Here is a 27,536-nt window from a genome sequence, read left to right on the forward strand (position 1 = left end):
CATATAATCACGTTCAAAATGAAATTTTTTGCTAGTGTATCGTACATAACATTTATTTTCATCAACCTTTTTTTAATTAAAAGAAAATATCAACAAAAGTTGGACTCGACCGAGCCATTTAACGTCCATTTTAAACTCAAAATGCAGTTTAGAGGAGACATCATCAATGGAGTAATGGTGAAATTATTATTGTTGCACAAAAACTGAAGTAGTCAATCTAAGAGAAATTTTTTTCGATCTCCTCATTTTCCCCCCTTTTTTTTGACGTAGAATAAGCCCACAACTTTTCCTGCACCCAGTACGGCCACTCATTCTGGGGTCCGTAACAAGGCTATAGGCCTAAGTCACAACCGAATGTTAATGCTGTTAGTAATTAATCCGTAATATAAATGATACTCGGGAGGAAATTAAACACAGAATAAATATGGGAAATGCCTGTTATTATTCGGTTGAGAAACTTTTATCATCCAGTCCGCTGTCAAAAAATCTGAAAGTTATATTACCGGTTGTTCTTTATGGTTGTGAAACTTGGACTCTCGCTTTGAGAGAGGAACATAGGTTAAGGGTGTTTGAGAATAAGGTTCTTAGGAAAATATTTGGGGCTAAGAAGGATGAAGTTACAGGAGAATGGAGAAAGTTACACAACACAGAACTGCATGCATTGTATTCTTCACCTGACATAATTAGGAACATTAAATCCAGACGTTTGAGATGGGCAGGGCATGTAGCACGTATGGGAGAATCCAGAAATGTATATAAAGTGTTAGTTGGGAGACCGGAGGGAAAAAGACCTTTAGGGAGGCCGAGACGTAGATGGGAAGATATTAAAATGGATTTGAGGGAGGTGGGATATGATGATAGAGACTAGATTAATTTTGCTCAGGATAGGGACCAATGGCGGGCTTATGTGAGGGCGGCAATGAACCTCCGGGTTCCTTAAAAGCCAGTAAGTAAGTAATTAAGTAAGTAAGTAAGTAATTAATCCATGAACCAATGTAACTTGTATAATCACGTCCAATGACGCCACCCTCGCTGTGTATTAGGGCGTTCAAGTTTCGTATAAAATTAAACCTGCCGAGCGGCCTTTCTCAGTAGTATCTCGGCATCGAGAACAGTTAAAGAACTGTGAAACCACTAGTTTGATTTGTATTCGGGAGTTCTGTAATATTAAAGTGATAATAGACAAGTAGACCTACGATACATAATGAACCATAGTGTACAATTAATTGTGAGCTAGGGCTTATTTTGGAATGAGCTTAATATGTAAAGAAAATAATATATTGTATCCCTTCATTAATTATTTCTCTTATCACAGACCCATACTTTCCCAATGTAAACCAAAACAACAATAAAACGTTCAAATCAACACAACTGTAGTTTCATTCCTGACACTATACTTCGTCCCATAATGTCTGACAGGAGAAATAAACATTGCCGACAGAGGAGGAGAGAAGTATAATTGCTGTTCAACCAATGGCAGAGGTCTCATTCCACGCTTGTCTTGAAGTTGGGCGGTCTGAAACGTTCTATCTCCTCCCAACTTCAAGTCAACCGTGGAATGAGACCTCTGCCATTGGTTGAATAGAAATTATACTTCTCTCCTCCTCTACCGGCAATGTTCACATTTCTTGTCAGACATTATGGAACGAAGTATAGGTGAGTTATTCTACATGCCGGTGTATATCTCTGATCCAGCGCAGAATTTTTTTAGAATGAAATATTTGACGCTATAGGAAGAAATTCCATATCACACACTAACGATACAAAGACGTGCCAGTAGACAACCAAACAAACAAAAAGTGTAAGACAACACGTAACATTGTAAAATTCCTCTGCAGAACGAAGTTACATTTGTTCGGATGAAATTTCCGCACATTTAGGGGACAAAAGAAAATTCTTTCAATCATTTATTATCATAATACATTGCTCTCTTAAAATGACTGACAGCCATTGTAGGCAAACTGGAAATTCCAATGAAAAAGTATTTTTCAGAAATATTTGTTTATTATTAATGTAAGACATAGATAAGGCTCTAAATTTAAATATTATTATATTTTATTTTCATAAGGAAAACATTTTACAAGTTTTATGGGCATTGAATCTAAGAGATCTTGGCTAGGCAATGGGTACTTTTTGTTTCCTTAAAGTTTACAGCACTTACTCGTAGCGATTAGCTGTTAATGTATGTTTTTCAAGGAGATATTGTTGAAGAAATATTTTGAGAGCTTGCACTGTTAATGCCAGAGCTCCAGGAGCAAGGAACTTATTACCTTGTACTGTATTCTTTCTGCCATTTATTTTAAGTAGGTTAGACAGTTCAAGTGTATATTTTGACTTAGAAATGCCACAGTTGTTTTGAAAATGGAAAAATGAAGGACATAAACTCATCTGTAACGTCTGTGAAAAAAATATGTGTGTAACATCGGTGTCATGGAAGAAACAGCAATAAAATATATTGTGAACTAATTGGATGTCATGAGATTTGCATAGCTTTCACGTGTACACTATAAGAATGAATATGTTTTTGCTTGAGGCAGAGACCTGTGTTGTATACTTTTCGTTAATAAGGTGTAAAGTGAGTTCACAAATCTTGTAACATCCGTGACAGAACCTTTGCTTTATTTTCTGCAATAATAATACATTTTATACAAACAACTTTTTCTGTAAAATAATGCTCATCTTCTAAATCGATTCTAATAATAAAAGTTGACGAAAGTCATTTCATTCTCAATACATAAAGTTTGAAAATAGTAAAAATGTAACATCCCTGACATCTGGAATGGCCGCTGAACACACTGAGAACTAAATCAATGGCTTTCCCAAAACACACTACGAAATGTTTCATATAAAACAATTTTTATCTAAAAAATGAGCAAAACTGTATTGATTTTTTTTAAATTTTAGTTGGTTATTTAACGACGCTATATCAACTACTAGGTTATTTAGCGTCGATGAGATTGGCGATAGCGAGATGATATTTGGCGAGATGAGGCCGAGGATTCGCCATTGATTACCTTGCATTAACATTACGATTGTGGAAAACTTCGGAAAAAACCCAACCAGGTAATCAGCCCAAGCGGGGATCGAACCCGCGCCCGAACGCAACTTCAGATCGGCAGCCAAGCGCCTTAACCGACTGAGCCACGCCGGTGGCGCAAAGCTACATCGAATTTTTTTGTTTGAAGTTCTGTATCTCAAAGACTAACCCATTCAAATTAATAGCATTATTTACAGTTCACTCTTTTGCCTGAAATGGAAATGGGGAGGCCACGTGTCGAGACTTCAAGGCTGCAGATGGGCGCATATTTCCACCACGTGGGACCCACGCATCGGGAGGCGAAACCGAGGAAGACCTGGGATCAGATGGGCGGACTTCTTCAAGAGCCTAGCTGGACCCCTGTGGTCCAGAATAGCCAAGAACCGAGAAGAATGGAGATCGCTACAGTTTGCCAGTATCGAGTGAGAGTGCAAGTGTACACACACGAACGATGAACAAAACTTATATAGAACAGAACCTACCGTCATGCGGATTAGCTCACCTCATGATCTCTAAAGAGCTCCCCTTTTTAGGAGGCCATAGCCCTTCACGGGAAATCCAAAGGCTATTTCACCTTCACCTTCACCTATTGGTATAGCCTATATAATTTTCCCGTCATGAATTTGTAAATTTATGAAAAATGGGCGTTGAAATTAAAACTTGTATAGACATATCCCTTCTCAGAAAATCGAAAAATTAAAGTGGATACAATTTGAGTATAAAATGTGTCAAAACTCAAGATTCCACCAACCTGATGAGAAATGCGTGTGTAAATTCTGTGTAAAAAAGTGTGAACTCTATCACTTCTCAGAGTGCAGAAATAGAATAGGATCGCTAACATACCTCATGAAAGACAAAATATAAACAGTGCAGTGTGCCAAACTTTAATGCTCCTTCGAGCGCACCTTTCTCTTATTATTGTTATTATTATTATTATTATTATTATTATTATTATTATTATTATTACTACTATTATTATTAATTTGAGTATAGTCATAGGAACTAAATAACATTTTCACTCAAAATCCAATTCCGTCCTCCCTTAACAGTCTTTTCATCGTAATTTTATTCTGAACTATTGATCGTCAGTAATATTCGACTGGCTCTTACTGTCCATATGCCCCTCGTAGTTTCCTGAGCTGGTTTTCATTTAATCAGTGCAAAACGCTAGGGAATCACGTTATTTTCGAATACTAGAATGTTTCACATTTAATATTTTTCCCGATTCATTACGGCATACAAAAAGAAAAAAAAAAAAAAACACAAAAAACAATTGCACTGTCGTAAGCTACGGCACAAACGAGGTTGTTAATGGAGCCCCACTGCAACGTACCTATAGTTTTGCAATAAATCTGTACCCCCAACCACACCAGCAAAATGAACACAGTTGCATAACCCACGCAGTCCGATTCATTGGAAAATAAATCGTCACATTGTCACGGGAGAGTCCAGAAGTTATTTCGCAACGATGTCATGAAATTACGGACATTGAACATTTTGTACCCCACGGCAACGCGAATAATCAATCGACAGATCCATTGAGGAATATTGTAACAATTTATACAAGTCAGACATGTTGCACACGACGAACGGTGCGCTGTTTTGACTGTGCACACGAGCTACGAACCTGGGTGTAGTTGGTTGGATGTTACTTCACAGACTGTAATACAGACTATCCGCACATTTAAACGGATGTAATTCGGAAATTGCGAGGTAAATTTACACCAAAGGACATGCCTTCTTTCTTTCTTCGTGAGTTTTACCTCCTCCATGTTTTACAGACTTATGCAAGGGAGGGTAGTATATCTTAATCAAGACTACACTCCGTTTCAAGAATCTGTAGAGTAAGTCGACGCATTTTGGTGGAGCCGATGAGCGTATTCCGAATCTCAGCGCTGAGCAATCTGATGGCATCACGGTGTTCCGAATTTCACCGATGGCGACACTGATGCTCCACCGGTGTCGCACCAGTGCCATCAGCTTGCAGAGGTGGTGGCAGTCTCCATCAGCCGCCATCAGTGAATCTGATTGGTTCTTGTATAGGGCGGGAATTAGCAGACGAATGACATAGTCTCGTTTCTCTTATTTATACTCTAACTACGACGCAAATACCAGATCACTTATCTGTGGCACGCTAAGTATACCTCTTCATAGAACATCTTGTTATTCATCATCTTTTACAGTATCCATCTCGCGTCAATGGAATTCCTTGTCACAAAGTATTAGGGGCTACAAGACAATAAACACCTTTAAAAACAGCTTAAAAGATAACCTTATTAGCATTTCACTCCAATCTTACTGATTTAAACTATCACTGACTACATTGTTACTTCATTCTTTAGACATCATCCTAATAGTGCTGTATTTTCAAAATTGTCTCATAATAATCTCTTTCTATTATCTAATATTATTTGAAATGTATTAACATTCTATGTATTTTAGTTTAATTCTGCTACACAGTTTATTTCAGTGTCTAATTAATAGTTCATAGTATTTTGTTGTTTAATTCGTATATAACTCTTGTATACATGTAACTCTCACTTAATCAAATTGTTGAATTTTTTGTAAGTTCATGCATATGTATATACACTTTTTGCTGGTTGAGTGGAAGAGAAGGCCTTACGGCCTTAACTCTGCCAGCTAAAATAAATCATTATTATTATTATTATTATTATTATTATTATTATTATTATTATTATTATAGTGCACTGTTGTGTCATGGCGGTGTGTTCTGCTGTATTGTTTCTAATGAGCACAACGTAAAATCAGTATGTTAATGGCTCATGAGCGAACATGTCAACGGACCAGTTATTACTACCGGTTCAAGAAATAAATAGTTTATGCTCTCTTTTCTTTGAACGAGATGGCAGTACGGAAATTTCGCAAAATTTTGCTAGCGTAGCACAGACAACAACTCATACAGTCGCCATGACAGCCATCGATCCTTCCAGCAGTTTTGTTCCTATTTCGCTGCAGCATGACGTCATTGTTGTCCACCGGTCCGGTGAGATTTGGAATACGCTGAATGACAAGCGAATGGGCGGAGCCTATCGGTGCGGGAGTGTATTGCGGACTGCATCATCTCACGGCCGCTAAGGGGTAAGATGCGCGTGGAAGAAAGTAATAGGTAGAGTGTAGCGATGAACAACGAACAAGAATGCAAGACTAACAGTGCCTGCAAAGCCGAAAACCCGCACAACAGTATTGCCTGTCGCTGACTGCTTGTAAGCATACGTTCAAGACATCGGGACTTCGGGAATGATCAATTCTTGAATGTCATGTAGCCTTGAACCGTCACAGTTGTTTATACCAGACTGAGTTTTTATCTGTTTTGGCAGCTGTTATATAGGCCTATATATAAACAATCAAGTAGCCTATATGAAACATCATCTCTACCTTTCAGTGTAGTAATCATCTGTTCCCCAATCTTTATTTAATTACTAGACCCTTATTAAAAGACTACGAATGTTGTTTGTATGTTTAAGGTCGAGTATGCAATCTCAAGTAAAAAAAAAAAAAAAAAAAAAACCGCTTTATTTAACGCTATGTTTTATGTTACTTATTAATTCAGACTTATTTGAGAATTATCTTTTCTGAATAGATATTACACTCTCTGGAAGAATAAGCACAATCGGTTGCAACTTAAAGATTTTATTAATGTTTATACAAATCGCATTTTCGTTGTCTGAAACGAACGTTTTTCCCATATTTCCGTAGTTATACACTAACAAAGTTATGTTTCTCTGCATTGGACCATGAAACTTTTGATAGATATGTGTGCAGACACATTAATTTAACACTTTTTTTTTTAAAGGAATTAGAAGAGTCAGTTGGGATTTATAATTTTTATTCATGTTTTCATGTTCGAAAATCACGCGAAATCAACCAGAGCATTTTGATAACTATGATACTGTTTTCTTTCGTCCTTTTGTATCAATTAGTCGACCTGGTTGGCGAGTTAGTATAGCGCTGGCCTTCTATGCCCAAGGTTGCGGGTTCGATCCCGGGCCAGGTCGATGGCATTTAAGTGTGCTTATATGCGACAGGCTCATGTCAGTAGATTTACTGGCATGTAAAAGAACTCCTGCGGGACAAAATTCCGGCACATCCGGCGACGCTGATATAACCTCTGCAGTTGCGAGCGTCGTTAAATAAAACATAACATTTGTATCAATTAAACATCTCTAATGTTATTTATTTCAATTATGTGTGTTATTCAAAGTTACGAAATCTTTTCACGCCGATCAAATGCTATTTAGAGAATGATGAGCGAGACTCGAAGCGCACAAGAGTTACGAGACGAGACTTGAAAGACTAATGCAACGAACACAGCGAGCGAGAGCGGCAGTTAGTTTTGTTCATCTCTAGTAGAGTGGCATTTCAGACGCTAGTCTTCAAGCAATGCACTCCTCCAGAGCAGTCATTGGACTGGCCCCCTCCACTCACCACTTGCGCAAAGGACTTGTTTCGTCTCCTATACTCTACAGATTCCAGAAACGAGTATAGACAGGAACACACTGCTAGGAATACAAATTAGGCCTAAGATTTAAAATAAATAGCAAATTACAAGCTATGTGAAATTTACAGCAATTAAAACAAAAAAAAAATTGTAGTCACAATTGACGGAACTAACTAAAAAGCAAAGTCATTAATCAAATAGTAATTAGGCCTACATGTTACAGCAAACATAAATGCAGACATTTGACAGAGTGAGGATACAAATGTAAAAGAATAATATGATTGAAACCTATGTTAAAAACAAGTATGATGAATTTAGAGTAGCAATTTTAGTTGTCCGTTTGTGCGGACACGAAATTAAAAAATGGGCAGTCTTGGTAGCAGCCCTCCTCTATGTAGGCTACAATATTCGCAAGACTGTCCATAAGTAACATACATTTAGGCGCTCTTGTTTACCGCACATGCGCAATGCGTTGTATCTGGAACTTTGTAAAATTAAGTAGCCCAAATTTTGTTTCTGGGTCTGTACATAGTTTATGAAGTAGTACACGTCCATCTTACAACAACAATGATTTACAAGAAAATGCTTTAGAGTGTTTCGATATGAATTTTCTGTTTTCTGACTACAGATGTTGACCGCAAGCTAATTAAATATTTTGGAACAAAGGAAAATGGGAGATGATTAAACAAATTTAGTAGTAGCCTACTGTCCGTTACTCAGGAGAAGACGAGCGGAAAGAATGTGACCTTGACTATCGCTGCTGATTATTATAAACATCGCTGAGATAAGTATCCCAGTAGCCAGGTTATTACTCGTGCAGGAAACATGAGTAACAATGCGTATGGAAATTAAAGCTAAGTTGAACAGAAGGAGACCTAATGTTTCAGCTTACTGCAGTACAAATATTGCACGTGTTGTGGTACGTTATCTGTTCATATCTCTTTCTCCCCAGTCCGCTCTCGTATTCTCCTGAGTCACCGACAGTAGGCTATGTTTAGAGATGATTATGGTGTTTTTAATTCGAGTATCATAAGAAAGATAATTAGAAATTCGCTTGAATAATTTTTTTCCTATTTTAAACTATATTGGACACATTCAAAAATAATAATTTGGACGGAATTATTAGCATTTTTGGTGTTTGATTAGAAGTTTACAATTAGAGGACCGTTTTTGCAAAACTTGCTAACTGCAAAATTTTCAAAATTGAGAGTTTTGTGGATTAGTTAACATAAGACAGGCTTATACATAATGCTAAACGCTTCTTAGGAAAATCTTATTATTTCCTTCACAATAGTGTGTCAAAGTGTGATCGTTTTTTCAAAACTTGCTGTGAGGGCTATAGGAAAACCTGCAGTTATTTCAGTTTTTTGTGTTTCCTATAAAATTTAGTTTTTACAGTTAGCAAGTTTTGCAAAAACGTTCCTCTAATATAGTAGATGAAAATGGAATGAAAGTAGAAGGAGGGAAATGAGGCAGAAGGAAGAGGAATAGCGTAAGAAATTGAAATAAAAGAAAGGAATAAAGGAAAGTGGAGAAAAATGTAATATAGAAAGTTGGGAACCAGAAGAAAACAGAGGAAATCTTAACTTAGAGCTCTGTATAAATAACGACAGACAGTGATTTGTTTGCTAGCCAGGGAGTAATATGTAGTTCATGCCCACATAAGTTTAATTGGATTTATAATTTTCAGCAGGGCAGGAAGGAGATATGGCTTGTCGTGCTGTCAATTACGAACGCGAGAGGCTGTGCTCCACGCCAACGTAACACAGGGTGGCAAAACTGAATTATTATCCCACACAGACGCAGCTCATAATTATGTCTCGTGTAATAAACGTCTCAAACTTGCGAAATTGATTTAAGTTCGCCAACAATAACAAATTCTCCGGCGTGCAGGCTACACCAACACACTCACCAGTGGTCTGATTTATTTCTTATTTCTCAACATCGACAGTAGTTAATTAAATGTCATTGAAGAAAACAAATATCCAGAGAACTGAATTTATTTCACTTCACCGGAAAGGTTGTGGTTCACAAAATGAAGACACGTTCTTTCTCATTATCGGTTTCATACGCTTCGTAACAATTTAGTTTCTTTGATGTTGCAGATGATATTACTGTACGGTCAAATGTCGATATAAATAATAACACTACACAGAAGACGTACTATTGTATTAATTTGAGTAAATTGGTGGCAAAACGCAAACATAAAAAAATTTATTTACGCAATTTCACAGCGTTCGACTCGTACTTACTTACTTACTGGATTTTAAGGAACCCGGAGGTTCATTGCCGCCCTCACATAAGCCCGCCATTGGTCCCTATCCTGAGCAAGATTAATCCAGTCTCTATCATCATATCCCAACTCCCTCAAATCCATTTTAATATTATCTTCCCATCTACGTCTCGGCCTCCCCAAATGTCTTTTCCCCTCTGGCCTCGCAACTAACACTCTATATGCATTTCTGGATTCGCCCATACGTGCTACATGCCCTACCCATCTCTAACTCGTACTCAGCCTAAATAAGTTTCACTTCAAAAATCACAAAGAAACTCATAGGCCGATTCTTGAAGCTGGGCATGGGCACCAACACCACTCAAATCAACCCACATTGTCGTATTCCAAATTTTACCATGGAAGAGAAATGACCAGAAATTTTGCATGCAGCTCTCATATTCAAGATGAACGTTACCTTATATGTCGCAAGTGCTCCACACGAGGCTTTCAGCTTTAATTTCCTCATTTCTTTCTGACAGGGTTTAAATCCACGAATAATGATTTCAATACTAGGAATGACAGCCATTAGTTAGACCATTTACGGTGAAAAATGAAGGGTACAGGGGAAAAAAACATCAGGGTCACATAAAGAAAAGTTTTCAGGAGGAGGACGAATTGAAAATTCGACCCTAATCGTTCTTTCATATAATGCTTTAATTTAAACAGAGTGTTTCTCGGAAGCTTATAGTTTATGCTCAGTAATGCAGAGCGTTCGCTTACATAATGTAGGTCGACACGGTGGCGCGCGACCGGCACGAAGTCCATGCAACACGCGGCAAACCCGTCTCTCGCACGCAGTTCAGTTCAGTTCAGTTCAGTCCAGTCCAGTTTCTCTGTAGGAGTGGTTGTGTTGTTAGATTGAGGGTTATTCTTCTGATTGCATTAGTAAAGTGTTTACATTTAGGAGTGGTTGTATTGATGTTAGATTGTGTGTTATTCTTATGATTGTGTTAGTGAAGTGTTTAGAATTAGGAGTGGTTGTGTTGACATTAGATTGTGTGTTACTCTTCTGATTGTGTTAGATTGTGTGTTATTCTTATGATTGTGTTAGTGAAGTGTTTAGAATTAGGAGTGGTTGTGTTGACATTAGATTGGGTGTTACTTTTCTGATTGTGTTAGTGAAGTGTTTAGAATTAGGAGTGCTTGTATTGACATTAGACTGCGTGTTATTCTTCTAATTCTGTTAGTGACTGCGTGTTATTCTTCTGATTCTGTTAGTGAAGTGCTTAGATTTAGGAGTGGTTGTGTTGACATTAGATTGCGTGCTATTCTTCTGATTCTATTAGTGAAGTGCTTAGATTTAGGAGTGGTTGTGTTGACGTTAGACTGCGTGCTATTCTTCTGTTTCTGTTAGTGAAGTGCTTAGATTTAGGAGTGGTTGTGTTGACATTATATTGCGTGCTATTCTTCTGATTCTGTTAGTGAAGTGCTTAGATTTAGGAGTGGTTGTGTTGACATTAGATTGCGTGCTATTCTTCTGTTTCTGTTAGTGAAGTGCTTAGATTTAGGAGTGGTTGTGTTGACATTAGATTGCGTGCTATTCTTCTGTTTCTGTTTGTGAAGTGCTTAGATTTAGGAGTGGTTGTGTTGACATTAGATTGCGTGCTATTCTTCTGTTTCTGTTAGTGAAGTGCTTAGATTTAGGAGTGGTTGTGTTGACATTAGATTGCGTGCTATTCTTCTGTTTCTGTTAGTGAAGTGCTTAGATTTAGGAGTGGTTGTGTTGACATTAGATTGCGTGCTATTCTTCTGTTTCTGTTAGTGAAGTGCTTAGATTTAGGAGTGGTTGTGTTGACATTAGATTGCGTGCTATTCTTCTGTTTCTGTTAGTGAAGTGCTTAGATTTAGGAGTGGTTGTGTTGACATTAGATTGCGTGCTATTCTTCTGTTTCTGTTAGTGAAGTGCTTAGATTTAGGAGTGGTTGTGTTGACATTAGATTGCGTGCTATTCTTCTGATTCTGTTAGTGAAGTGCTTAGATTTAGGAGTGGTTGTGTTGACATTAGATTGCGTGCTATTCTTCTGTTTCTGTTAGTGAAGTGCTTAGATTTAGGAGTGGTTGTGTTGACGTTAGATTGCGTGCTATTCTTCTGTTTCTGTTAGTGAAGTGCTTAGATTTAGGAGTGGTTGTGTTGACGTTAGACTGCGTGTTATTCTTCTGTTTCTGTTAGCGAAGTGCTTAGATTTAGAAGTGGTTGTGTTGACGTTTGGTTGCGTGTTATTCTTCTGATTGTGTTATTGAAATGCTTAGCCTAGATTTAGGAGTGGTTATGTTGACGTTTGGTTGCGTGTTATTCTTCTGATTGTGTTAGTGAAATATTTAGATTAGCTTGCTCCCTTTGCACCACATACATTTACATTAGAGCAAAAGATTTTCATGGTAGAGGCTTATCTGAAAAGAGTTATCACGGGGGGGGGAAATTCCTAATGTTACCGTTTCACATAGCAAGAGCAGGAAAAGACTACACAACGTATTTTCCAATTCAACCAGTCATGATAAAGCATAAATGAGAAATAAGTAACTGTGACGTCACAATAAATTCATTATTATTCGTAAACAAATTGGGATGATTTAATAAAGGCGAGATGTGCAAAGACAGAAATACTTAAGTTAACATAGTCTAATTCTAAAGTACTTAGCTAAGGTATTAATTTCCAGATGAATTTAATTCTCTGTAATAACATTAATATTCATTAGGTTACAAATTTCAAATAACTCACTGGCGTCATATTGATGTGTGAATCGTTTCTACTAGCTATCAATTGCATAGACCCCATGGAATAAGGAAACAATTATGAAGTTCAGTAGAGCGTCGATTATCCGAACTAATTGATGTTCAGCCCTGTTCGGAGTATCGATTCCTTCGAATTTTCGAACATAGAGCAAGAACGACACAAAAATAAATTTAAGTACATACTGTATTAACTTTAAAGATTTCAATAGGCCTACAAGCTTCTAAACCTTCAGGCCACAATTTTTTCCATCCATTTTTTTAAATTTTCTTCTGTCAAAATATCCTAAGCATCAGCAACCATCGATGCAGATCCAACTATCCCCACTCCGTCGTACAGCACAGGTGACCAGAGCCGAGAGTGAACCATGTGTGAGCTTTTTCAAACGCACATTAAAAAGGAATTGAAGGTTCGCGTTCATATTTTCGAATGTTCAGATTATTGACGTTCGGATTATCGACGCTCTACTGTAATTAACGAGAACGCTCCACCTCGTTAAATTTAAATGTGGGGAGAATAAAAACAGAAATTAAACGAAATATCAAATTCTATTTCAAATCCCAATCGTATCCTTGCAATCTCAACAATGTTCACATGAACAGTCACGAATAGCATAAATGTTTCACGCAATTATGGGGATGCCACTCTTTATTACAGTCAGATAAAATTTGAAACAACTGAAAATTGTGAAATTTTATTTGGTGTTGTGACTTTAAAATGCGTCTAAATGCGTCCATTTATCATTCAAAGGTGGTGATTAATGCAGAATGCTATCACGGACCTATGTTACAACAGTAAAATTTAATTTGCTTACTGCTAAAAGAGAAGTTTTAAAAAATGAACTAGCAACGTTTTTTTTTATTACAGTTGTATGAGCTCTGAATGGCTTCAATTATACAAGGATACCGGTAGAACGTTAAATAAATAATTACGATTACTAATAAATATAACAAGGATAGACTAATTGGTTTGTTATTATTAAAATAAAAAAATAAACAATAACGTACTTCGGCTGTTGGAAAATTGTCAGGGTTTATCTATATCCTATTGGTAGGCCTATCATAGTGAACACACACGCCCAAAAACGCAAAAATAACATTGTAAACAAACAAAATGAAACAAATTGATCAAATTTATGAGTTTGTTTGTTATATGCAGTGCGTTGGCTTCCCCCTGCGGCCGGCTAGCAAGCGCCAGTATAAATAAAGTATTATTATTATTATTATTATTATTATTATTATTATTATTAAAACGTCTTATTAACATACATATCTTACTCGTATTTGGTACGGTATCTAGATACATAAAAAAAACGTTGGACATAAAAATAAAACAATGTTTCAATAGTTATAAAACAAAAAAATCATTAATAATGTGCTTTTTTTTTTTTCAGAAACAGCCTCTCAAATCTGGACTAAATATTCGATACACATACAGTGATATCATTTGAAGTTCGAGATTTATCACCATTGTTTTGATGGCGATTATAGACAAGAAACTTATTTTGTACGAATACGAGGTTGCAATTTGTTACAAAATATTTAATAGATTCTTTTGCAAACACGAGACCAGGCCTATTCTTTTGATGAAGAACTGGTCAATGTTTTGCGCAAAAAAAAAAGTTGTAATTTGAACATTCCATCACCACTTGTACATATTTCAATGAGTTTTTCCTTCATTTTTTTTTTTTTTTTTGCAATTTCGGCCAATTTGAACGTAATGGATTCAGTATCCATCTTCATTCATTGTTTTGAATTTCTTCCGGAAAATACTAAAAAAACTGTTTAAAATGGTACTTCGGGTGATATCCACTGGTCTTGGGTAAAATTACAGTTGTTTACGATTTTACAGAGACTTGTATTTTTGGAATGGAGTCAAGAATCGGTACAATAGTGGGGGGGGGGAGGAGGTCGCAATTGAAGTCTCGCCCAAAAGTGGGTCACGCCTTCAAAAAGTTAGGGAATCGCTGCTATATATCACACGGCAAAGTACAAGTTTTACCTTATTCAGTTTTGTGTGTAAAATTGTAGTGTACTTTCTAAATTTGTAGTGTTTTTATAACGCAGTTTTACTCCTGGTTGAGTGTTAGAGACGGCCGTATGGCCTTAACTCTGCCAGGTTAAATAAACCATTATTATTATTATTATTATTATTATTATTATTATTATTAAGTAAGCTGTCAATGTCTATGCCATCACATTGCAAGCGTGATAAATGTAGCTTAATAAAATATTTAGTTTATCTATAAAATATTACGTAAGGCTATTCTTTTGATGAATTTAGGTCTACATATTCAACGGTATATTTCATTGTATGATTTTACATATTTACATACATATTTTGCTATGTATTTACTTACTAACTGGCTATTAAGGAACCCGGAGGTTCATTGTCGCCGTCACATAAGCCCGCCATTGGTCCCTATCCTGAGCAAGATTAATCCAGTCTCTATCATCATATCCCACCTCCCTCAAATCCAAATTAATATTATCCTCCCATCTACATCTCGGCCTCCCCAAAGATCTTTTTCCGTCCGGTCTCCCAAATAACACTCTATATGCATTTCTGGATTCGCCCATACGTGCTACATGCCCTGCTCATCTCATACGTCTGGATTTAATGTTCCTAATTATGTCAGGTGAAGAATACAATGCGTGCAGTTCTGTGTTGTGTAACTTTCTCCATTCTCCTGTAACTTCATCCCTCTTAGCCCCAAATATTTTCCTAAGCACCTTATTCTCAAACACCCTTAACCTATGTTCCTCTCTCAAAATGAGAGTCCAGGATTCACAACCATAAAGAAAAACCGGTAATATAACTGTTTTATAAATTCTAACTTTCAGATTTTTTGACAACAGACTGGTTGATAAAAGCTTCTCAACCGAATAATAACAGGCATTTCCCATATTTATTCTGTGTTTAATTTCCTCCCGAGTATCATTTATATTTGTTACTGTTGCTCCCAGGTATTTGAATTTTTCCACCTCTTCAAAGGATAAATTTCCAATTTTTATATTTACATTTCGTACAATATTCTCGTCACGAGACATAATCATACTTTGTCTTTTCGGAATTTACTTCCAAATTTTGGTATGTACTACTACATAAAAATCTCATTCTAGTCATGAGGTTTATCTTGAATGTTTTTTTAATCCGATGGCAAGATCCTTAATTTGCCGTTACTCCTCCGTTACATCGTCCTCACAGTTGTGCCAAGAATCGTATACCGCCCAGTTCGTTAGAGACTGTCCAGAGTGCACCACAGTCTGTGCTTGTACAGTGCACTCGTAATGAATGGCTGATTTTGGAAAGTGTTTTACTTGGTTTTAAATAACCATATGAGCCGTTCAGAGCAAAAGTGGTGTAAGTCAAAATTGGGTAATGAGGTTTAAAGTAAAAATTCTGTAAAATACAGAGCAAAGTAGCAATTAATATATCCTTCTTTCTATCCACTGATTACTAATAGTTTAAATAAATTGAATATTAATTGCTACTTTGCGCTGTATTTTACAGAATGTTTACTTTAACCCTCATTACCCATTTTTGACTTACACCACTTCTGCTCTGGACGGCTCATATATGAACTACTGTGTTATTTGCATCAATCGATTTAGTGATAGCGAAATAGTATTTGACAAGATGAGGCAGAGGATTCGCCATAGATTACCTGACATTCGCCTTACGATTGGAGAAAATCTAAAAAAAAACCGCAAGCAGGTAATCAACCCATGCAGAAATCGAACTCACGTCCTAGCGCATCGTCGGATCAGCATAATTTCACAGGGGAAAAGGGATGTTCGGAGAAGAACATTGTAGAAGTAACTAGACCGTTCGTAGATAACTGCAGTGACTTCACTTAAAACTACAGTGCAGCAAAAATATAGATACACGAGGTATGGACCTTAGTTGTGTTCCAGGACCATAGTTATGGGAAGTGACGGTACATTTCATACACAAAACTGTTCAGAAAACCTGTACCTTTCATTATGGTAGCAAACAACCAATAACAACAATTTATTCCTTTGTAGTAATATTTACATATTTTCACATGCATTTAAAAGTTCGTTACATACTTATAAAATATTAAACATTGTTCAGTTTTTTCTTAATTTTCTCTGGTATCCGCATGGAAATCAATTAAAACCTATTATTTGCGTATACATTAATAATTACAATTCTTTATTTTATGCCCCTTTCAAACAATATTTTGATGCACTTTTTTTTCAACGATACTCACATATTCCTATACGAGTATTTACATCCTGTTACAGGCATAAACAGACATATTGAAATGTACCTATTGTTGCCACAATTGTAAAGGTTTATTTTACCTTCAGGACACATCGGGATTTGAACCCAGGCGCTCGGCTTATGAACCAAAAGTACTATCACTGAGCCACGGTGGAGGTTTTATTATGAATTTATGGTGTGAGACTGTCACAGCGCTCAACGCGATGCTGTTTTTTTTTTTTTTTAATTTACTTCTGTACCATGATACATATGCAGAAAATATAGGTAGGTCTACAAACAATTTTGAAACTATTTAAATTGTCCTTAAATAAATAATCACAAAGTCTTGTATCTAGCCACAACAAACTATATTTGCTTTCCTTGCGGCTATCGAAGAGAAATGGAATAAAAATACAAATAAACTGAAAAATGTATGATTTTTATTACTATGTCACGAACTTTTAAATTAACCTGAATGCACGAATGCTTGAATGGAAGGTAAAATAAACCTTTACAATTGTGGCAACAATAGGTACATTTCAATATGTCTGTTTATGCCTGTAACAGGATGTAAATACTCGTATAGGAATATGTGAGTATCGTTGAAAAAAAAGTGCATCAAAATATTGTTTGAAAGGGGCATAAAATAAAGAATTGTAATTATTAATGTATACGCAAATAATAGGTTTTAATTGATTTCCATGCGGATACCAGAGAAAATTAAGAAAAAACTGAACAATGTTTAATATTTTATAAGTATGTAACGAACTTTTAAATGCATGTGAAAATATGTAAATATTACTGCAAAGGAATAAATTGTTGTTATTGGTTGTTTGCTACCATAATGAAAGGTACAGGTTTTCTGAACAGTTTTGTGTATGAAATGTACCGTCACTTCCCATAACTATGGTCCTGGAACACAACTAAGGTCCATACCTCGTGTATCTATATTTTTGCTGCACTGTAGTTTTAAGTGAAGTCACTGCAGTTATCTACGAACGGTCTAGTTACTTCTACAATGTTCTTTGAATAGTTGTATAATGACGGTAGGCCTTTTCTGAACACAGTGAAATAAAGTTATTTTATCGCAAAAGTATGATCTGCAGTACTGTATTATTTTCACTCGCATAATTGAAGCCACTGCAAAATTTACGCACCCCAATTATTCCTATTAAAATAAAATACAGCATAATGTACACATTCCATTTCTTACAAAAAATGTCTTAAGTAATATAAAATCGTAATGCTGAATGCACTTCTTAAGTTTGATTTCAAATTTTGAAACAACAATGAGTAATTTCAAGGGAAAAATTGTTCCAGGGCCGGGTATCGAATCATGGACCCTTGGCTGAGCGTTCCAACGCTCTACCGATTGAGCTATCCAGGAGCTATACCAGACCCTGACTCAATTATTCCCCTTCTATCCACATATCTCAAGTGGGTTGACAGAACGCCAGAGCCCAGCATTGGGTGAACACTTTCTGTGTGACTTAAATTTGTGGTTTTCTGTTAGCAAACAGTACCGAGTATTATACAAATCTGGCTTTCAGGTATAGCTCCCTGTAAAGCTGAAAGTCATATTTTTATATTGAACAATGAGTAAATGTTTCGTCGCTGATCGCTTTTATGATGCACTATCACGAATGGTTCCTTTTAACATAGCTACAGAAAATAGGAATATCACAGGCTCGTAGCGTTATTATTGTGTAGAATGTCTCTTGAGTGCTGCCTTACAATCAATGTTAGATATGTCCTGTGTTTTGCAATGAACAATGATAAATCTATTATTCAAGTTATAAGCCTGCAGCAAGTAAAACATGAAGGTAATTAAATTTGCAGAATTTAACAGAAATAGATCCGCTAGTCGAGAGTTTACAGTGTCAGAATGCAATATCACTTGGACGGACAGTGGATAGCATGTCTGAGTAATTTTATATTTTCGGATCGGGCAGAAGTGAAGACTGAATTTACAGTACGTAAGGTAGGCTTACTCTTTTATAGAGTAGGTATAGAATTATTTCAACATGAGTTAATGATACGAAGTACGAACCTGGTAATTGGAATTACGTACAATAGTCTATAGTGCGACAATATGCACATTAGAACTGAAGCCTGTATCGAAATGAACGGCCACCATTTACAAAAATGTGTTTAAATACCCATATTATGAATATTTTTCAATTTAACTTCATTCTCTACAGTGTACGCTAATTTGCTGTAGACAGTATAATGTACGTCCGTATGGATAGCTCAGTTCGTGAGTAAAAACACTCATTGTTAATACTGTGCTGTATTTTGATTAAATAAAAACCTAATGAAAATTATCAAACTCAAAATCGCAATATTTCCTACTTTACGTTAATGGATGAACTACTTTTCTTCCCTCCTATACCTAGTAAAGTGATTTTTTTTTTTGTATATTACGTCAGTACCATCGAACTCCAGTCGTAGAAGGGGTTAGCAAACGGTGTTTCCGGTTCTCAATCATAGATCCAAAGGTATAGCCAGGTTAATATTAGAAATGTTAGTAAAAATAAAATGATGTCCCTGTATTTGCTTTTTTTTTAATTCATTGTTAACCCTCTAACATTTCTTGCTAGTCACAGTGCATTCTGGTTTTTTCACTGACGGCGTTAATTGTCAACAACGTTGAAACCTATGTTCAGGTTTCTGCCCAGCGATCAGAGACCTTTTCTTGTTCAAGGAATTCCTCGAGAGCTACGGCCGGAAATCGAACCGGGAGCTCCAGATCTGAAAGCCAGCATGCTGACCACCAGATCAAAGACGCAGTCGACATTACTGTTAATGTTGAACATCGATCCATGTCCTGCTGCAGCTTCTTTGAGATTGTTTTCTTTGTTACTGTATGCGAACAGAACTCTTCTACGAGAGTCATTTCATAAATAATGCACAGGTTGACAGAATTGTGAAGTGAATAACGAACACAAATGAAAATTACGTCAGTTGCAGTTGAAGGATTGAGGAAGAAGTATGTGTTTTCATTTCGTTCATAACATACTCTGTGTTTAGGTAAAGAGAGCTAGATATGGAGCCTACATGTGTCTCAGGTACTGTGACGATTGACTTCCTTTTATTGCAATAATCTTAATGTAAAAATCTGAAGCAGTCTTCATCATGTTTCGGTGAGAAAAACTCGCAAAGTCTGTGACAAGTACAAGCGAATTAAGATTCTGAAGAACAGTATGTTGAAAATAGAATAAACAAGTAGGCCTAGATTTATTTAAAAAAATGTATATTATGAAAACAGATACACTAAACTTAAGAAACAGCAATAAATGACATATATGTATGGACAAAAAGTATTAGCTAAAGAATTTTAACCAATACTGGCAAAGTGCGTTGAAAAATCATTTTAACCACGCGTATGTAATATCGTCCTAAGTTCTAAGTCTGGTAAAGTGAAAAGGGAAATTATATATGCCAGACAACTTTGGCCTAGGGCCTACATAACACTACCTCGGGTCGGAAGTAGTGGCGCACTTAGCATTATATCAAAGATTAGTTGAGGTGACCATGGCGGATCTCGATGTCTTTTCTGCTGAGCCACACCTTTGTTTACAAGATCTGTTTATAGCAGTGGTCGTCAGCACTCGCTAAAATGTGCAAAGGGTAAGCGGAGCCGTGCCGTGTGCCCCGTCGTGCAGCAGGAAGAGGTCGAGAGCATACCCGCTAGCAGCTACGAGTGCACCATGATGCACTGTGTTCTCCGCGGGTAAGTGACGCTAGCCCCAGGGTGCTCTGGGCTGACGACCGCTGGTTTATAGTGTACTCCAGAGTCATGACGTATGAACAGAAAAAGAAAGGCTGCTCTACACGATAATTAACATTCAAGTACGTTAGAATTTTCAACTGTAATTATTTCGGAAACTATTCCAAATAATGATTTGTTTATTTACATCCATTATTCCAAGTAACGTTAACCTATCTTTCATCACTTAGCATTTCGCAAATACCTTTTGAATGACCTGGAATATCTATATATGTATTGCATTTATGGAACGTACGACATTCGATCTGTGCATCATCTATACTAATAATAAATCTGTAGCCGAAATTTTTCTGGTAATTTTCGATTTTCCAAAAATAATTGGTCCTAACATATAAATTAACCACCCTGAAACCGAAAATCGCTTTTTTGAAATTTTTGTTTGTATGTCTGTCGTCTGTCTGTATGTTTACCTTTTCACGCGATAATGGCTGAACGGATTTCGATGAAAATTGGAATATAAATTAAGTTCGTTGTAACTTAGATTTTAGGCTATATGGCATTCAAAATACATTATTTGAAAGGGGGTTATAAGGAGGCCTGAATTAAATAAATCGAAATATCTCGCTTATTATTGATTTTTGTGAAAAATGTTATATAACAAAAGTTTCTTTAAAAATAATGTCCGATAAATTTGATTCCTTGAAAAATTTTGATAGGACTGATATTTAATGAGATAAATGAGTTTTAAAATTAAAATAACTGCCATCTAAGGCCGTGTAATGAATTAAAAAACAAATGACTTCGTATATAAGGGGCCTTGGACAGCAACAATCGAAAGCTATGAAAGATAGCCTACAGATAATGTTTCTGTGTTTGTATGAAGTAATATCAGAAACTAAATTAACAGATTTGTATAATTAATGATTAATTCACCATTGGAAAGTGTAGTTTCTCTAGATGGACATAATGCTATAATGTTATTACAGTAACTTCTGAGTGAATCGAGGACAGGTAAGATTAAAATAGGTTCTTATGCACAGAAAACGTGATAGGCCATTCTGTACATTCGTTTCCTGTGTTTCCTAAAATAATTTTTATGACCAAATGAGTGGTCTCTGGATCAAAATGATCGCATTTTAATTATGCAAATACAATTTAAATTAAGTAACATAATAAACGATTTATCCTTATATCAAACACGAATGTTCCCTGGATCAAATGTCCTATTTTAATTATGTAATTACTTTATATTTATTTCTAACTTGTGCAGCGGAGCGCACGGGTACGGCTAGTAGGCCTAGACTATAAAATGTGTCTCAGTACGTTAAAATATTCTTTGACCTTATTTCCACAGAACTGCAAGTACAGCATTTAATCTAATATCTTAGAGTGCAGGCTTCCGGGACCCACCGAGACAACTGGAGTGGAACGGATAGGACTCAAGTGGACAGAATCAGTACTCACCCTCTTCCTGGTCTCGTAGTCTAGCGCGCCGGCCACGTAGATGGCGCCTGTCATATTCTTGACGGCGAAGGCGCCCCCTATGTTACCGCTCGTGATCTCATATCGAATACGGGAGGCTGGAAGGAAACAAAAAAGCAACTCATTAGAGCAAAGTTACACAAAGAGCTTCGTCTGCTTCTAACTCTAATATTCCATTAAAAGTTCTTGGTTACTGCATAAACATAAAGTAAAATCCCGTTTTTCGAGGCTAATGAGGGAGAGAAGTTGTACGGATTTTCGAAGAAACATGGCTTTAAAATCTCCCTCCGATAACATTATGTTTATATATCCATCCAATCAATAGCTTAGGACACATCGCTGTGCATAGACGGACAGATAGAAAGCAGGTAGCATGCCCTATATATACAGGCTAATTCACGAGGATTTACCGTTTATTTCCGAACACATTCTGAGCAAAAAATGTCATATAAACATTTGTCCTAATCTCAATATTTTCAGAATTACACTAATTGTAAAATACCATTATTCTGGAATTTTAGCATAATAGTAATATGCGTTACAAGAGCGGTATGTTGACGTTTTCATGTTCGAGGAAAAGATTGAAAAAGCGAAACGTAGTTGAGCATACAAACATACCGCTCGTGTATCGTACATTATTTTGTGCGAAGATCGTTTATTACATATCTGAAAGAGGAATTTCTAATTAGTTGCAATGAAATCTCCATCTTGGTTTCTGTTTAATGACGGCAACTTTGGAATACCAAAATATCTATCTTCAACATTGTTGCTATAAAATGTTTTCTGTGTTTACTATACTCCAGCAGGTCGTGATACACGTCTGTCTTTTTTTCCCCCCAGTCTATAAATGCGAACTTAAAACAAACGGTAAGGTTATGTAATGATTTATTTTTCATTTTAATATTTTAACAATATTATTTATATAACATATTTCAGTAATAACATCGGCATCTGGAATATTGTTAATTTTTTCACGGCTTCCTTAATGTTACTTGTATCAGGAATGCAATAAATTTTGTGGAGTAGTAGAGTTTACTTAATTTTTGCAAATATTTAAAAACAATAATTAACATTGCAATTTAGGTGAAATTGCAGTGGTAAGTTTCCAATTTATAATTATTACTATGTTAAACGTCTCTAAAAATAATATGTTAAAAGCCTAAAGCAGTAAAATGAATGTCACGCTTAAGCGGTAAGAACAGGGAAATTGTTGTGTGTGTTACGTTGGGAATACTGAATGTGGTATTTCACACTTACCGCGTATTGGTTTTGTGAAGAAAGCAAGCAAATACTCACGATCTCGCACAAAAGAATATTACAGATAAAGAATGAACTATTGAGGAGTATCATTTCTTTCATTAGCTACCTAGTATTCTGAAGCTAAAAATGTGTTATGAATTCCATAGTTGCTTCGTACAGAATTTTTCTTCGATTTTTAATTACAAAATTACATTTTCTAACGCATTTATCACAACAATTGTTACAAATCACGCTACTATTGTAAATTCTTCAAGACTGTACATTAGGATGCATAATTAAACTGTAAAGAATCGAGTTTCTAAAATCGTATGATTTGTAACAAATTTTGTGATAGGCTAAGTGCGTAAGAATGATATCATTTTTAGTTAAAAATAAAAGAACAAAATCTGAATAAACCAACTGACAACATATTTTTAGCTTCAGAACACTAGCCAATTAAAAAATGATACTTCTGAATAGTTCATTCTCTATTTGTAATATTCTTTTACCCTTACAACTAAAGAAAAAAGGTATTTTACAAAGAAATTCAAATAATCAGTGTAACTTTGAAAATATTGAGATTAGGACAAATGTTTATGTGACATTTTTTGCTTAGTATGTCTTCGGAAATAAGCTCCGTAAGGGACGGTATATCCTCGTGAATCATCCTGTATATTCGGCATAATAGAAGCAGAAGACTTTCATTTCCGCTAAAATATTGATAGTGCTATCGAGTTTTTACAGAATCATGCTCAGTGCTCCAAAGCAGTGGTATACACTAGATTTTTTTTTAGATAGATTATAGCAAATCTTACATTTTCCACGCGATCTTGTATACCGTCTTCATCAGAAAGTATCTGAAAATAACAGTCTACATTTTTCTTTAAAAGTGAAACTTGGAGAAAAATATGAGAAAGTAGGCCTATATTAAAATTATCCGACATCAAAATGTGAGCTGAAGATGTCTCGAGTACTAAGCTGAATCATATTTGTAACGCGTCATGTTAATTTTGTTGTTAATTTAACTAATTCAATAATTTTAATGAAATAAAATGTTTTACATCGCATGTACGTACTAATGGTAAGGAAAATCTTGAATATTCGCTATGCTATTACCAACGAAGTTATCTTATGACTTTCCTGCAGTAGATGTAAAATTCGCACCAAATATATAAGAAAAAAAAAACTAAAAGGTAGAGGAAATTCTAAATCAAACTTTTCTATATCAATCTAAACTTTGCATTACACTTTCTCGCGAGAAGGTGGGATAGGCTATGATTACTTGTGAAGCGATATACGTAGATATTTTTAGATGCTATCCGAATGAAAGATGAGAGTATGGAAAGAAGAGTTACGAGTTTTCAAGAGATACACTCCTGACCTTTCAAGAGATCTCTGCGTTTGAGACACATCAGACATCACTAACCACGCCACAAGACTGACTCATACTTCAGTCATATGGTTATGACCAGGGAACGGATTTATATGGACTAAAAATATATGAAATATGTAAATATATATGTAGTTATTTTTACCAAAATATGGAATTAAATATGGATTTTTACCAAAATATGGAATTAAATATGGACTTAAAATTATAAAAAAATGACTATGTACGTTAAATATTGGTACATTTTAATCAAACTAAACAAAAAATATAATGGACGTACCTTATCTTCCAATGTAGTTTCAACAAAACACAATTTTTATTGTCTGTTACCATAACAATAGGTTACAAACATTTCTTTCAAGTGTTGAAAAGTGAATCTTCTTCTATTGTCTCTGAGGATAGATTTATACTGACTAAAAGAGCGTTCGACGTCACAAGAAGTAACTGGTACATAATTCAATTTCACAATGTCTGCTGGGGATAAGTCCAAGTTAATCTTCACTGTTGATTCACCACTCATCACAGCAACAACCTTTTGTAGTTCTTCATATCCAGGGTTTTTTGAAAGTACAGTGTCCACCTTAGCTCTTACTGCATCTGCAACTTTACCTCTACCACGATTCAGTTGTTCCACAGTACTATTTATAATTTCAAAACTTTCAGATAGTGAAAGGTGCCTATTTTGGAGACTTTTGAGCGTTTTTATGATGCATGAAAATGTATGCTGAATGTGAGCTAAGTCATTCTTCACACTTATGTCACAGGTAACTGTTTTCGCAGTATCAATTGAGACTGCATCTTCAGAGTCCAATGCAAGGAGAACATTGTTAATAGAGTCTATATGTTCGGCATAATATTCAACTGCTTCTAGCCATGTACCCCATCTAGTTAAAATTGGCTTTGGTGGCAATGGAATTTCAGGGTACATTTCTTTCAACACGTTAACTCTACTGGGAGCTTTGAGAAATACTTTTTTCACTGATGAAATCAACAAATCTACTTTAGGGAAATTGTCTCTGACCACTTCTGCCACACGATGAAATGCATGCGCCACACAAGTAAAATGAGTCAATTTAGGATATACAACAGATAATGCTTGTCCAGCTTTGACCATATAAGGGGCAGCATCGCTAATAAAGAATAACACATTATCGTACATAATACCCTTTGGCCACAGGATACCCATAGCTTCGTTGAACAGTTTAACTATAGTTTTGTTATTGCACTTTTCTAGAACATCACAATGTAAAAGAATTCGTTCAGAATATTGTTCACTTAACAAACCGATAACTACATTACCAACAAGTCTACCTTCTTTGTCGGGAGTCTCATCAATGGAAACCCAAATTGAACTATCTTTAATTTCATCTCTTATCTTCTGTATTGTCTCATCGTAGATGGATGGAGCATACGTCTTCCTAAGTGTTGACTCATCCGGGATTGTATGTTGAGTATATTTTTCAAGGAATTCCCTGAAGACCTTATTCTTTAGTTTGTAGAGAGGAATATCAGCAGAGATGAGAGAACGGCACAGGTCGATGTTAAACTCAGATCTTACATTCGATGTTGTTGGTTGTGTTAAAAACAATTGTCTCTGCTTGGAATTTAGTTGTTTGTTGGCCTGATGTTTACTAGTTGTAATGTGTTGTTGCACCAGGAACTTTTGTGTAGATGATACTGCACACTGACACAAATTACAAAATAATATTTTATTGTCAGTTGATAAACCATCTTCTTTAAATTCTGAAATGTAACTTGTTAGTTTTGATTTTAAATTGACTGAATGACGTACTTTTGGCATATTTACCGTCTTTATAGTATGATTTACAAAACTGAACCTATGTGTACTCTGACTGGCATTTAACTGTTGAGCTGCACAACTGAAGTCTGTTAAAAATTTTAAATGAAAATAATTAATACAGTTTTGTAACTTACTTTCCCATTGTTGATAGGACTGCTAATTTTCAAATAACTCTGATGTTAAAGGGATTACTGAACATGTGTTTAAATCTCTATTGTTGAAATGTATTTTTAAAAGTTAATGGAATTTTGTTTTGTTTTATTGTTAAACCTAATATAATATGGACTGTTTTATATGAAATATGGAAAATATATGGAAATTAACGAAAATATGTACTAAACTCTAAAATATGGAAAAATATGGAAAATAAAAGTAGGATTTTTCAACCCTACACATTGTGAAACATAAAGATAATGCAAAATATAAATTATATTAGCTTTATAAGTAAATATGTATTTACATATAAATCCTTTCCCTGGTTATGACATTCTTCAAACCGGTTGTTTAACGACTTTGTGTTAACTGTACGGTTACCAGGCGTTGGTGAAAACAGACAACTAGGGAAAATCTCGGAAAAAAATCTAGCTGGGTAAATAGTCCAAGTGGTATTCAAACCCACGCCCAAGTTTTTTTATTGGGTTATTTTACAACGCTGTATCAACAACTCAGGTTATTTATCGTTTGAATGAAATGAAAGTGATAATGCCAGTAAAATGAGGGCGGAGGCTAGCATTTGCTCGTATTGGGTTGAGGGAAAACCTCGGGAAAAACCTCAACCAGGTAACTTGTCCCGATCGAGATTCGAACTTGGGCCACCTGGTTTCGCGGTTAGACACGCTAACCGCAAGACACGCTAACCGTTACTCCACAGGTGTGGGCCCCACGCCCAAGTGCAGTCTTGGAGATGGAGAAGTCTTGCTACCACTAGACCACGCCGGTGCACTCATTGACAGTATTCTATTCTATAATTTACTTAAAAATTAACTTCACTTTCTCACTGTACAGTTTATTCGCTTAGGAACAATGCAGTTCCTTTTTAATATTAACAATATCATTACTCTTTATATTTTATTTTATTGAACTCCTATTCAAAAGACTTAGGTAAATTAAATACATTTTAATATGCCCCAAATTAGGAGATGAAATTTTGCATTCAGACTT

At 35.7% G+C, this 27,536-nt stretch overlaps 1 protein-coding gene across 4 annotated transcripts in view; it reads right to left on the bottom strand.

The window, feature by feature from the left end:
• The window catches only part of LOC138694604 (neural-cadherin), a 1,134,847-nt gene that overhangs the window by 302,295 nt on the left and 805,016 nt on the right, over positions 1-27,536 (bottom strand). For all 4 annotated transcript variants that reach the window (XM_069818535.1, XM_069818527.1, XM_069818517.1 and 1 more), the window contains exon 3: positions 21,928-22,043. In XM_069818535.1, the coding sequence (XP_069674636.1) occupies positions 21,928-22,043 (116 nt within the window). The remainder of the gene's footprint in view (positions 1-21,927; positions 22,044-27,536) is intronic.

This window comes from Periplaneta americana, chromosome 1, assembly GCF_040183065.1.
Source record: "Periplaneta americana isolate PAMFEO1 chromosome 1, P.americana_PAMFEO1_priV1, whole genome shotgun sequence".
Taxonomy (NCBI): domain Eukaryota; kingdom Metazoa; phylum Arthropoda; class Insecta; order Blattodea; family Blattidae; genus Periplaneta; species Periplaneta americana.